The sequence below is a fragment of the Mirounga leonina genome, unplaced genomic scaffold (genome assembly GCF_011800145.1).
Source record: "Mirounga leonina isolate KUSES-001 unplaced genomic scaffold, KU_Mleo_1.0 Mir_171, whole genome shotgun sequence".
Classification (NCBI taxonomy): Eukaryota; Metazoa; Chordata; class Mammalia; order Carnivora; family Phocidae; genus Mirounga; species Mirounga leonina.
The window spans coordinates 1,992,362-2,005,861 of NW_023270436.1; the positions used below are offsets into that span (position 1 = coordinate 1,992,362).

At 52.1% G+C, this 13,500-nt stretch overlaps 1 protein-coding gene across 1 annotated transcript in view; it reads left to right on the forward strand.

The window, feature by feature from the left end:
* Positions 1 to 13,500, forward strand: part of RIMBP2 (RIMS binding protein 2) — a 226,319-nt gene that overhangs the window by 185,109 nt on the left and 27,710 nt on the right. Inside the window, exons 10-12 of the mRNA XM_035016812.1 lie at positions 1,399 to 1,508; positions 3,289 to 4,101; positions 12,638 to 12,789. Of these exons, the coding sequence (XP_034872703.1) occupies positions 1,399 to 1,508; positions 3,289 to 4,101; positions 12,638 to 12,789 (1,075 nt within the window). The remainder of the gene's footprint in view (positions 1 to 1,398; positions 1,509 to 3,288; positions 4,102 to 12,637; positions 12,790 to 13,500) is intronic.

Genomic DNA, 13,500 nt, shown 5'->3' on the forward strand with positions numbered 1-13,500 from the left:
TCCGGAGATCAAATCCACATCGGGGACCCTGACAGTTGTCATCCCTCAATGCTACTGCATTCACCTCCAGCCAGGCTGGCTCTCAGCTCCCGGGAGGGACCCTGCCCCCTGCCCCAGGGCCTTTGCACATGCCACCCCCTTGCCAGACTGTTTCCCCACTCCCTCCACCCCCCGGGCTTTCACAGTAAACATGCATCTGTCTGCTCCTGGTGCAGGTGGCCCCTGGCCATTACTGACTTCCGAAAACCATCAGCCCATTGCACAGCATTCCTGGACCCCGGGACCTGGACAGGGAGTGGCAGAGCGACTCAGTGCCATGAAATCTGCGCAGGACGGGGATCAGGGGGCCCTTACTCTGGTCCCACCCCCGCCACTTAGGGAACTGGTGACTTTGGGCCGGCGCCTCGTACCTCACCCTGTGCTTAAAATTGGGAGAAGTAATACCTTCTTTGCTTTCCTCGCTGAGCACATGAAACCTGTCCCTGACGTGTTGCCCAGCCTCCAGTGCTGTTGGCGTGTGCCCATCACAGCATCTCTACTACACGTTTTCAGGACGTGGCTATCACCTTTGACTACCAGGAATGCCGTTTTACTTAGTGGAGCCTTTCCTGTTATTTAAAATTAATTTAATAATCCAAAATTCACCTACCATATGTTTTCTTTGCAAATTGGGCACGACTGTAAAAAAAAATATTCATCCCAATATTTTGAGGACTTGAGAGTGTGGGCACGCCCATACCCTGAGGGGGAGGGGAGGGCAAAACGGTGCCTCCGTGTTCTTGCAGGACATTTTGGCAGTAGGCACCCTGGACGTTAAAAATATTCATCTTTGAGCAAACAAATCCGCTTCCTAGAGATTTACCTTTAGGAAGAAAGTGTGGAAGTCTGCAAAGATATGTTTAGAAGGATATTTAATGCAACGCTGATCAGATTAACCAAAGGTTAGAAGCAACATCAACGCCCAATGTTGGGACATTGGTTAAGCGGAGTGAGTCTGTTCAGTGAAACACTCCACATCCATTAACAAGGACGCGATAAAATATTTTATGAGGCAGAGAGAGGGTCCCGCTCTATGGGAAAATGTGAAAAATAAGCAGATTACTAAAAAGCCTATGTAATACGATTCTACTTCTGCTGAATAACATATACAGGAAGATTATAGGGTGCACGATCTTTTTTGCTTCCTAATCTGAGCGTGTGTTGTTGTGGTAGACGCGACAGGTAGGAGCGGAAAGACCAGAACCGTCAATGTGTCATCCGGCACACAGACCCACACGTACACCGTCTTGGTCTGGACCCGTGTGGGTGAGCGGGCCTGCAGGTGCAGGGGGGAGGGGGCAGGTGCTGCACTTGCCTCCACGTGGAGCATCTACTCAAGAGTGTCCTTCCTTCCCCCAGCTACAACCCCTTCGATGGGCCCAATGAGAACCCCGAGGCCGAGCTGCCCCTCACGGCGGGGAAGTACCTCTACATCTATGGGGACATGGACGAGGATGGCTTCTACGAAGGTCGGTGGGGGGGTGCAGGGCGGTGGGCGCGCCGGGGCGGGCCGCCCACCTGACCTGTTTCCCCGGGGCCCTGACAGACGGGCCAGGCTCCCGGTTACTCCTGACCCTCCCTTCTGACGACGGAGGGGCGTCCTAGCCCCAGCAGACCTCAGACGTCCCTGCAGAGCTCCCCGGGCAGCTGACGCACACACCCCAGGCTGAGGACCCTCCTGTCCCAAAGGGGGTGTCCTGCCTCTCCCACCTCACTGTACAGCACCCCGGGCTCCCCCAGCTGACCTCCTCCCAGCAGGACGGGTGGTGGCCTCTCCTGGCTCAGGGCGACCCCACCGACCTCTGGCTTCTGCTGTTGTCTGGCCCATGTCCTGCCGGATCCCTCCCCCAGCTTGAAATCGGGAAATGTGATCGCCCCCGTCCGGGACGCCTCACCTCCGTCCCCTCGTTAGCCTGAGGACGAGCTTGGGGACAGCACCCGCAGTGTCACGAGCTGAGTTGCTCTGGACGGAAGGGTCTCGGTCTCTGCCCGTGATTGCCCTTGAGCAGAAGGACTGGTTCTTGCGAAGCCAGCAGGGTTCTCTGTCATGGCCCTGCGGAGCCTGATTCCCAGCGGGCTGCAAAGCTCAGGGGTCCGTTGTCCATGTGGCAGGGGGAAGCTTCCCTCTGGGTAGAATGGAGAGGGCCAGCCTAGGGGACACGCGGTGCGGGGTGGTTGCGCGGTGAGCCTTGCTTATCCCCATCAGCGTCGTCCCCATCACCAACCCTTGTGGGAGCGCCCTGGAGGCGAGCGAGGGTGGACAACCTCGAGACCCACACCCTCCAGAAGACCAGGAGCAGAGTCAGGGTCCCCATTTATCCTGGGAGAATCCAGGGCTAATGGTCTCATGCCCTCCTTGGGTCCATCACACATCCCCTGAGGTGGAGGCCCCCAGGGTCGGCATCCCCAGCCTCCCCCAGCCTCCTGCCAGGTACTGGGGAGGGGGTCCCTGTCCCACTGGTGCTGGAAGATTGTCCGGACCGTGTCATCTTGGAGGCTCCTCAGAACACTTCTCGGGTTTTCAGGCCCCTGCGGCTAATAGGCTTTGAGCCCAGCTAAAAAGAGAACGTTTCACACAACAGGAAGGGGCTCTCCCCGCGGCCACCAGTCACTGCGAGAGCTAGCTTGATGACATTCTCTGACACTCGACAGTGTGGTCTGGCACCACGTGGATAGTCTTTGCGTCACACTAGATGGCACGCTGGGGACCTCGTTAGGATGTACACGGTGCTTTGCAAGGGGGCGGGTCGCCTTTTAGTTGGGATGCATATGCTCGCCCCGGCAAAGATGATAGGAAGACGGTTATTTATTTTTTTTACCTCCAGACCCCTCATGTCACACATGTTTGTTGGTCTAAGACATTTACTGGGCACCTATTGTGTGCTGGGTGTCCCAGGACGGTTCATGTGATGAACAGAAAGGGGTCCCTGCTCTCATGGGGCATTAGCCCTGTTGGGAGGTTCGTCAATGTCCGTATGCAGGTAACTGAACACGTGGTGTCGGCTCACGATAAGCATTAAGGAGCAGGCCACCCTGCCTGACGGATTCGGGGGTGGCAGGTGGCAAGTCGTGAGAGAGGGGTCCTGAGGAAGGGACATTTGGTCAGGCTCCCGTGAAGACCTGTGGGATCCTCTGTGGTCCCATTGCTCTTCTGGATGGCCCCACTGGGGAGCCGCACAGACGATGGGGTGGGAGCTCGGGCGCCCCCGACGCGATGGTCGGGTGATCTCACTGTCCTTGTGCCAACAGGTGAGCTCCTGGATGGGCAGAGGGGTCTGGTCCCCTCCAACTTTGTGGATTTTGTCCAGGACAGCGAGTCACGACTAGCCAGTACGCTGGGGAACGAACAGGACCAGAATCTCATCAACCATGCCGGCATCGGCTTGGAGGGGGAGAACATTCTGGACCTCCATGCCCCCACTCACATAGACGCTGGCATCACGGACAATGGTGAGGGGACATTGGGCGTGAACATTGACGAGATCGGAGAAGACATCGTGCCTTACCCTAGAAAAATCACCCTCATCAAGCAACTCGCCCGAAGTGTCATTGTGGCCTGGGAGCCCCCGGCTGTACCGCCGGGCTGGGGGACCGTGAGCAGCTACAACGTGCTGGTGGACCAGGAGACGCGCGTGAGCCTCATGCTGGGGAGCAGAACCAAGGCCCTCATCGAGAAGCTCAACACGGCGGCCTGCACCTACCGGATCTCCGTGCAGTGCATCACCAGCCGGGGCAGCTCGGACGAGCTGCAGTGCACGCTGCTGGTGGGCAAGGACGTGGTGGTGGCCCCCTCCCACCTGAGGGTGGACAACATCACCCAGATCTCCGCCCAGCTCTCCTGGCTGCCCACCAACAGCAACTATAGCCACGTCATCTTCCTCAACGAGGAGGAGCTGGACGTCGTCAGGGCCGCCAGGTACAAGTACCAGTTCTTCAACCTCAGGCCCAACATGGCCTACAAGGTGAAGGTCCTGGCCAAGCCTCACCAGATGCCGTGGCAGCTGCCCCTGGAGCAACGGGAGAAGAAAGAGGCCTTCGTGGAGTTCTCCACGTTGCCCGCAGGTGAGCCTCGTCCTCCCGGGGGGCCCTGAGGGGCCGGGCTGGGGCGAGAGGGCTCAGGCAGGGAAGACAGTACCCAGATGGCACCGTTGAAAGCCCCGTGAGGGGGAGGGAGGGAGAGGGGGAGGGAGGATACGCGGATTTTGTGTAGGGACCGTGTTTTTGAAGATACTTCTTCTCACACTGGCGTCTGCAAGAGGCCCACCCTGGAAAAGACAGTGAGGCCACCCTCAGGGGCATGAGGGGACGTCTCCCCCACGGCGTCCCTCCCGCGAGCGTGCGCTCGTTGACTGGAACAGCAAACCAAGTGTCCGCACACCTTCAAAACTGTTCTTTCTCTCTCATTGTAAATCACACACGTGGGTGAATTTGTGTAGAGGGTGTGAAATTCTGTTGTAGATGCTTTTCTGGGTTCTGGACGCATCTGCTACGTAAAATTGTAGGAAATCATAGCCTGCCAGGTCTGCTCATCTCCTAATGACCAGAGGCCTGGTGCTGCCATGGGGCAACTCCCCCCACCTCCAGAAACTTTCGTGGTGCTGTTCTTGGCTGTGGTGCACCTTCCAAGCAGGCCAGCTGTGCCCAGGTGGGAGCCCGGACACCTGGGGGAAGAGTAGCCTTCTTGGAGCAAAGAAGGTCATTTTTGCAAGAATATTGAGGGCATAATTTGTTTCCTCTAGAGCCTCTCTTTGTCCTGTGTTACTCACGAGATCCCCTGAAATACCCGTCTTTGCAGCCTCTTTGTTGGACTTTTCTCTGTGCTTAATTCATCCAGCCCCGCCCTGCCTCATTTGTCGGTAGTTTTTACAAGCAATTTGTTTCTTCTCCAGGAGCACTCTTACCAGCTGCCTGAAGTCTTCCATCTAACACAAGATGGGCCTCTCAATTCGTGATGGATTCACTTCTGTTTCATTGTGTTCTCCAGCATTTGCCAAACCCATAATCAACTAACATCTGACCTACAAAGCAGCAATGTCACGGGCAGGTGGGGCAGATGCTACCTTAAGGAGGGAGGGATGTCTGAGGAGCAACGGACTTGTAAAGGGTCAGCGCACTTGTCTTCTGTGATGACTTGATTTCCAACCGTGAATACCGGGACAATGAAGACCCTTTGCCCTGAGGCCTACTACACAGTCATGTGGTCAGTGCTGGGGGGTCAAGAAACAAGAAAAACTAGGCACCGGGCTGGGGGCGGGGCTCGGGAGGGTTGAGGAACACACGCATTGGGACCACCAGGACGGGCTTCTGGAGAAGCTCACAGTGAGATGGACAGGTGGGGGGTCCAGGTATGAGCCCAGGGCACGTCCCACAAGGTAGCTCCCCATCCCCGGCGTCCCGGTCCATGCGCGCCGCCAGAACACAGTGCAGTTGCTCCTCACGGCTCTGGGGGCTGGAAGTCTGAGGCCGAGGCGCCGCAGGGTTGGGGTCTGGGGAGGACCTGCATCCTGGTCCACAGGCAGGTCTTCTCCCATGTTCTCGCGGGGTAGAGGAGGTGAGGGACGCCCGTGGGGCCTCCTGGATGAGGATACTGACGCCCCTCTGAGAGTTCTGCAGTCATGACGTCAGTCTCTCCCAGAGGCTTCGCTTCCTGACCCCAGCACCGTGGGGGTGAGGATTTCAGCATGAATTCTGGGGTGGGGGATGCAGGCTATGTTCTGATTGTGAGTGCAGTGAGGGGAAGGTCTGGGAGATCCTGCCCTGCGTGGGAGGAAAGGGGTGCTCCCAGACCAGCGCGTTCTGAACTCATCTCAGGTATGACTTGTACTGAGCATGCCCACACGGCGGACATAAGAGCCACCCCCCAGTGGTCAGCATCTCTGGGCCCACGTGGGGAGCTGGGCTGGAGCTGACAGAAGAGCAGTTCCAAGTCTTCCTTCACCCACAAACCCCCGTCCCTCAACTGTGATTTCACTTTATGTAGAAGCAAGTACTGAGGAAGATCCCAGACTGGTTTCAGTTCTGGACCATTGCTCTTAAGAACAATGAGGCCTGATAGCTTAATCAGCGTTCCTTGTTGAGACTGATCGAAGTGCCAGAGCCAGGTGATCAAGGAAACACTAGTGACCCTAAAAACTTCATGGGGTTTCTGAACACTTACATTAGCTCAGGATGCAACGCTAGCCCTCAGAAAACTCTGGATAGAGTGATGCACTCAACAGAAAGGCCAAAATCATGAATTCCAGAGTCCCCCGCCTTTATGAGAAGCCACTCACCCCCAAGGAGAAGGATCAGGTGGGTCCTCAGCAAGCCAATCCTAGAAACAGGACATCACAGGTGGGATCCCAAGGTCACAGAGCTGCACGTCCCAGGGACGGCTATCAGCAGAGGGATGGGCAATAATATGTGTGCTTTAGGGTGACACCACCCATGTGAATAATTGGGGGCAGGAAACATGGTGTTTTCAATGGTAGCCATTGTGGTACCCAAAATCTAGGTGTGGAATTTAAAGCTGGCATTCAGAGGTAGATTTCAGATCAGAATTTAAGATGATCTTTAGGGTTTTCAACACTGCGTACAGCATCTTCTGAAAAGGACTTCTCAAAAGGGCCTAGACAAACAAGGCACATCATTCCCAGCTGGCAGCCCCAGGATCCTGTGGTCCCTGCAGAGGCCAGGCCTGCCCACTGGAGGTGGCCAGACTTCTTTCCTCCAGCCTGGGTTAAGCATTGCCCTGTGCATCCCCCACCCTCCCAGTGCCAGGTGAACCGGATACTTGAATGAAGAGAGAGGAGCTGGAATTTCTCCTGAGCTCTCCTGTCCCCCTGCCTGCCAGGCTGGCTTGGCATTTGCAGCCCCTGAGCTTTAAGGCAGATCACGACCAGAAGCCTGTATGCAGAGTTCCCAGTGGCTGCAGGAAGGGCAAGCCACTTCCCAGATGGGACACGAGAGACCTATTAGTAGAATTCTTCAAATCTTCATACCCTTACCAGGTTTTGTCTGCTCAGTCTCTCCAGTTATTGAGAATTATTGTCTATATGTCTATTTTCCTCTTCAGTTTTCTTTTTGCTTTATATATTGTGAAGCTCCATTATTACGCACATACACATTTATTTATTTTTTTTAAAGATTTTATTTATTTATTTGACAGAGACCGAGACAGCAAGAGAGGGAACACAAGCAGGGGGAGTGGGAGAGGGAGAAGCAGGCTTCCCGCTGAGCAGGGAGCCTGATGCAGGGATCGATCCCAGGACTCTGGGATCATGACCTGAGCCGAAGGCAGACGCTTAAGCTTAATGACGGAGCCACCCAGGCGCCCTAGGTGCATACACATTTAAATGGTTAGTTCTTGATGAATTGACCCCTTTCTCATAATGAAATGCCCCTCTTGGTCTCTGGTATTACTTCTTGTCTTGAAGTCTGTATTGTCTGACATTCACATGATCACCAGCTTTTTCATGCTGAGTGTTTACATGTTATATATCTTTTTCTAACCTTTCAAATTCTTTGTACCTTTATTTTCAGGATGTCTCTTGTGAATAGTCGATAGTCGGATTTTGGTGTTATAGAAATCTGACAGTTTCTGCCTTTTAACTGGAATCTTTAGTTCCTTTTCTTTTAGTAAAATTACTGACATGACTCGGTTTAAGTCTGCCATATGCTATTTGTTTTTCATTATCCTGTTTTTTTCTTTGTTGATCTTTCCCTGCCTTTTTGGGGAGAAAGGGAAGGAAGGAGTCAACTAAGTATATTTTTCTATTCCATTTCCTCCTCTATTGACTTTTTTTGGCTATAACTCTTTGTATCCTTGCTCTAGAGATTGCCTCAGGGAGTAACACATGCATATTTAACTTATTAAAACTGAGCTTACAGGGGTGCCTGGGTGGCTCAGTGGGTTAAGTGTCTGCCCTTGGCTCAGATCATAATCCCAGAGTCCTGGGATCGAGCCCCATGTAGGGCCCCTTGCTCAGCAGGGGGATTTCTTCTCTCTCCTCCCCACTCATGGTCACTCTCCCTATCTCTGTCTCTTTCTCAAATAAATAAAGGTTTAAAAAATTAGCTTACATTAGTAAGATAATGTATTTACAAGGGAAGAATAGTACCAAGGTATAATTCCATTTATGCTCCTTCATTTTTTACTATTGTTTTTATATATTTTACTTCTACATAAGTTGCAAACCCCTCGATACATTGTTATTATCTTGCTTTAATTAATTGCTTTTGAAGAATTTGACAAAAATAGTCTTTTATATTTCCCAATATATCTACAATTTCCATCAGTTTTTATCCCTTTTTGTAGGTTCATATTTCCACCTGGTATGATTTCCTTTTAGCTCTGAAGAATTTCCTTTAGCATCTCTTTCAGTATTCTTTTGGTTATCTTAAAAAAATTCATTATTTCATCTTTATTTAAAAATATTTTTTCTCTGGGGGCACCCAACTGGCTCAGTTGGAGGAGTGTGCAACTCTTGATCTTGGGGTCATGAGTTTGAGCCCCGTGTTGGGTGCAGAGATTACATAAATAAATAAAACTTGAAAAATATTTTTTTCTCTGGATATAGAATTCTAGATTTTTTTTTTTTATTGCAGTACTGTGCAAATGTCATTCCCTTTCTCTTGACCTTCCCTATTTGTATAAGGAGTCAGCTCTCTTTCCTGTTGTCCCCTTCATTCTCTGACTCCTTTCAAGATTTATCTCTTTGGCTTTGATGGTCAGTAATTTGACTGTAATGTGCCTAGGCTTACTTTTACTTCTACTTATCTTTTTTGAAATTTACTGATATTCCTGGTTCTAAGGGTAGTAGTGGTAGTGGTTTTTCTTTAAATTTCAAACTTTGTATCTCCACAGACGTTTTCTACTTTATCTTTCACTTCGGAGAATCTAATTAAACATAAGTCAGATTGCTTGCTGTTGTCGTACAGATTTATGAACTCCTGTTTATTTTTTTAGATCATTTTCCTCATTGTGTTTCATTTGGGATAATTTCTATTACTCTGTCTTCAAGTGTATTCATTATTTCTTTTGCAGTGTCCAATCTGCTGTGAAGACCATTAAATGAAATTTTTATTTTGGCCATTGCAGTTTTCAATTCTAGGATTTTCATTTGGTCCTTTTTAAAATTTTCTTATCACTCTTGGAATTCCCTTCTCTTCACCGCCCACATTTATCTTTACCTATACATTCTTTAACCTACTTTTAATAATTATTTTAAAGTCTTTTCTACTTCCAATGTCTGGGTCATCTGTGGGCCTGCTTCTACTGACTATTTTTCTCTTGATTATGAATCATATTTTCTCATTTCTTTCCACATCTGGTGACTTTCTTTATGTATTGGACATTGTAGATTATGCCCTAGAGAGACTCTGGATTCTGTTATCTTCATCAGTAACAGCTGTAACAACACCTCTGCAGAGTATTGAGGTTTATTCTAGCAGTTATATTTGTGACATATCTAGATCCTGTAGATGCTTGTTTTAGCTTTATTTGAGTAAATACATTTCATTTTTGCCTTTAGAATGTGGCCCTTAGTCCTGATGTATGATCCCAACTTCTGTGAGATGGACCTTCTGTGTCTCCAATGGAAAACTCAAGCTCCTCTAACTTAAAAGGATTTGAACTCCAAATTCTTCCTCTTAGTACTAGGCAGCTACCAGAATCAATGCTGAACTCTATAGCTGCCTAGCTGTTTACTTTCCTTTATGTTGTTTGCATTCCTGCTTGCCCTGCACAGGCACAATTTAGGGGTCACCGAATAGTTTGAGGGGAATGGGCACACAGAGGTTAGGAATCCTCTTGTACTGGGTCTTCACTCTCTGGGACCTCTTTCAATTTCTATCACATCTGCCGTCATTGAATGCCGACTTCTAATTCCACAATCCCCCAAGACCACCACTTCCTGCTTGGACTCTCTCTCTTGTACAAGTGAGCTGGGGAGTGTCCTAAGGGAGAATAAAAAGGAATTTGGTTAAGTGTCAGATTTGCTATTGTGTTTCCCTCCTTTCAAGGCACAGATCGCAGGCTGTCCACTTTCCCTCTACCCCATAGTGTGGGATGAATCACATGGGGTATGTTCACGGGAGGCTTTTGGAAATGGCTCAAGGTGCTTCTTTCCACCACGAGGCATGGCTGCTTTTCTCATTGCTGGGTGTTCTTCATCAGCAAAGGAGAGCGACCTGGCTCTGACAAGAACCACTGATTGCTTTCATCTTATGAATGCTACCAGGCCATGAGGACAGTGTTGAGGAGATAGGGGGAAGTGGTACCCCACAGGTCTCCAAGAGTCCTGGCAACAATTTAGCTCTGAGTGGATGAGGGCCTCTATGATCTGTCCCATACTCTGTGGGGTGAGTCTGCCATGGTGACCAATCACAGGGAAGGGAGGCAGACGGCACTCAAGGTTGATGCAGTTAGCAGTGCTTAGGAAGGAACAGTCCTACTCAGAGACAGAAAACAGACTCATCATCACTAAATCCCCAGAGTCCGGTCAAACACAACAGCCACCAAAACAAGTGGTCCCCACCAAAAGGATTGTGCTCTCCAGAAAGGTCTTCCACTTCTGATATAGAGGGTGGGGATTTCAGGATCTTTTATGGGAGGGTGAGGAGTCCAGTGCCTTTGGAGTCAAGTTGAAACAAATAATAACAATAATGAGCATATAAATGGCACTTACTCTGAGCCCATGCACTGTTATAAGCACTTTATCTACATATTAGTTCATTTAATCTCATGCTTGATGAAGTTGGCTGTATTGATGATTTATTGTATGTTAGAAGCCATGATTTCTCAGAAGCTTGCTCATGATTGGATCTGATGCAGATATTCCTGATGGGCAGCTCTCTTCCAGTGGTGATTTGGGGACCCAGGCATGTCCATCTCGTGGTTTCGCCATTTCTTCTCTGTGGCTTCTGAGGTTGCCTCCAGGGGTCATCTCCTTCCCAACCAGAGGGGGAAAGACCTTATAGGTTCACCTGCAGAGCTTTTGATGGGCTAGCCTGGACATGGCACCCATCGCTTCTGCCCTGTTCCATCAGGAGTCAGCCACTGGGCCACGTCTTACTGAGAGGGAAGTTTAGAAACTGAGCACGGCTGTCTGAGCAGGAGTATAATAATACAATGATGATGTTTTAGTGAGTACATAGCCGTTGTTGCCAACAGGCTCTGTATCATGTCTATTTTATAGATAAGGTAACTAAATAAAAGACGGTTGTCCAAGGTCCCACGTCAGTAACTGGTAGATCTGGGACTTGAACCTGGGCAGGCAGGCTCCAGTGTCCACTTTCTTACCACGTCCTATCCTGCCTCTGATTTGTTTGCATTTCTAGGATGATAGAACTGGCCGTCTTGGTTATAAGGCAAAGGCCTGGTATCCAGCAGTAGCCAAGTCAGTGCTGAGCAGGTGAGTGGATGGGGGAATCATGAAGGAAAGGACATCTCTTTGAGTCAGACTCTAAACACACCTTTCTTTGGCAATATGTCACCTTTAAATTAACTATCCAGGTAGAATTTCACTTCTGAGCCAGGTTGTGAAGACGTTTTGAAGACCTTTATCATAGAGTGTTATTAAGAGTGGAGTCGTTACGTGCCTTTGCAAATGGGCTACAGGGAAGTGTGGGTGTGAATCCTGCTTCCGGCGCTGAACAGCTGAGTGACTTCCCTTGAACCTTAATCTCCTCATGTGCAAAGTGGGAGTGTGCTGGGATCACAGGTCTGTGTGAGGATCCCGTGGTGGAAAGTACACAGCGAGGAGAAGCATGTGGCCCACAGAGAATCCTCTGTAGACAGCTGCCCGCCCCCAGAAATGCATACCTTGGGGGAGCTGTAGCAAGGTCATGCCAAATGTGGGGCTCTGAGCCTTCCTCCTGGAAGTTACAAATACATTCTTTTCCAAATGAAATGCCACGTTCAAACAGGAGGATGTGGAAGTGTGCACAGACCTCGAGGAGAGGGTGGTGGGCAGCACGGGCCATCCTGCTGTCCCTGGGAGCCTCCAGATGACCAGGGCCACCGCCACGGCCACGGCCACGGCCTCCGTGCTGCTCGAACTGGCTGCTCACAACGCACGGCACATGCAGACTGGCCACGGCACAACAGGAGTGTTCACTGGTGCAGCTGGGAAGCCTGTGTGCGGAGCTGGATTCTCAGGGTCAGATGCTGTCCTCAGACCCGTCTCTCTCGGCGCTCAGCTCTGTCCCCTCGCACATGCGATCCACGCCTACCTTCTCTCAAGTCCATGAACAGACGGAGGGAGGAAAGGGGGTGGCAGCAAGGAGGGGAGAAGGGAGGGAGGAATCTCTCTCTGCCAGTCGCTGGGCTCTCCTGCGTGCGTCCTGAGCCAACCCCACCGCCCAGTAACTACGTCCGCGCTCGCGCTCGCGCTCTGGGAACAGGGCGCAGGTGGTCGCAGGGGCGGAAGGACGCCCAGGTGGACGCGGGAGCTGCCGCCCTCCCGCTGCCCTGCCTCCCCGTGTGGTGCGCGTTCTCGCCCGCTGCCCTGGCCACCTGACCCAGAGCGCGCCTTCCAGGTGAGAGCAGTGAGCTTCGCCGCCGCCGCCCACCTGCCCGAGGGCCGTGCCCTGAAAGCTCTGCTTTCTGTGCCCCCAGGCCCTCCGGCGCCCCCCCAAGATGTCACCGTCCACGCCGGGGCCACCCCAGCCACCGTCCAGGTCTCCTGGAAGCCGCCCGCCCTGACGACCGCCGGGCTGTCCAACGGGGCCAATGTGTCCGGCTACGGCGTGTATGCAAAAGGGCAGAGGGTGAGTTCTGGTCGGGGCATCGCGCGGGGCTGGCCAGGGACTGGCCCGCACCTGCTCCTGGGGGGTGCGGTGGGTGGGGGTGGGCATCCCTCTTCCTCTCTTCCTCTCTTCCTCTCTTCCCTCTCTTCCCTCTCTTCCCTCTCTCCACCCCCAAGATCCACCGGCTCGGCCTGAGCAGCACCTACAGTGGCGCCCAGGGCCCCCACCCCGGCAGAACACAGCCCCCTTCTCTCCTGTGGCTCCAACTTCCAGAATTCTCTCTGCCCACCTCCCCACGCCCCTGCTGCCCTGCCCTGGGCGGTTCCTCTTCTCCCCTCAGTACTGAAGACTCGCCTCTCGACCCCACAAAATCAGCCCCCTCAGTAGATGACGGGCTCATGAACTCGACCAACTGTTGTTGAGAAGATGGTACCACCAGCCAAAGGGAGGGGGGCCATCTGCACATCAACACGCAGCGGGCCTGGCTCCCAGAGACCTTGTGTCCTTAATGCCCAGTGTAGGGACCCCATACCAGCCCCAGCCCCAGCCCCGTCCCGGCACATGACACACACACAGCGGGGAGGCTTGGGGAAGCTCCTGTCCATCCTCCCACCCCTCCTGTTCCCCCAGAGGAGCCAGGGCTGATACATCAGATGTAAGTGCCTATCTGAGCCCCTCCTGCCTGGTCCCCGGGAGCTGCCACCTGCAGGGGCATGCTTCCTCAGCTCCCCC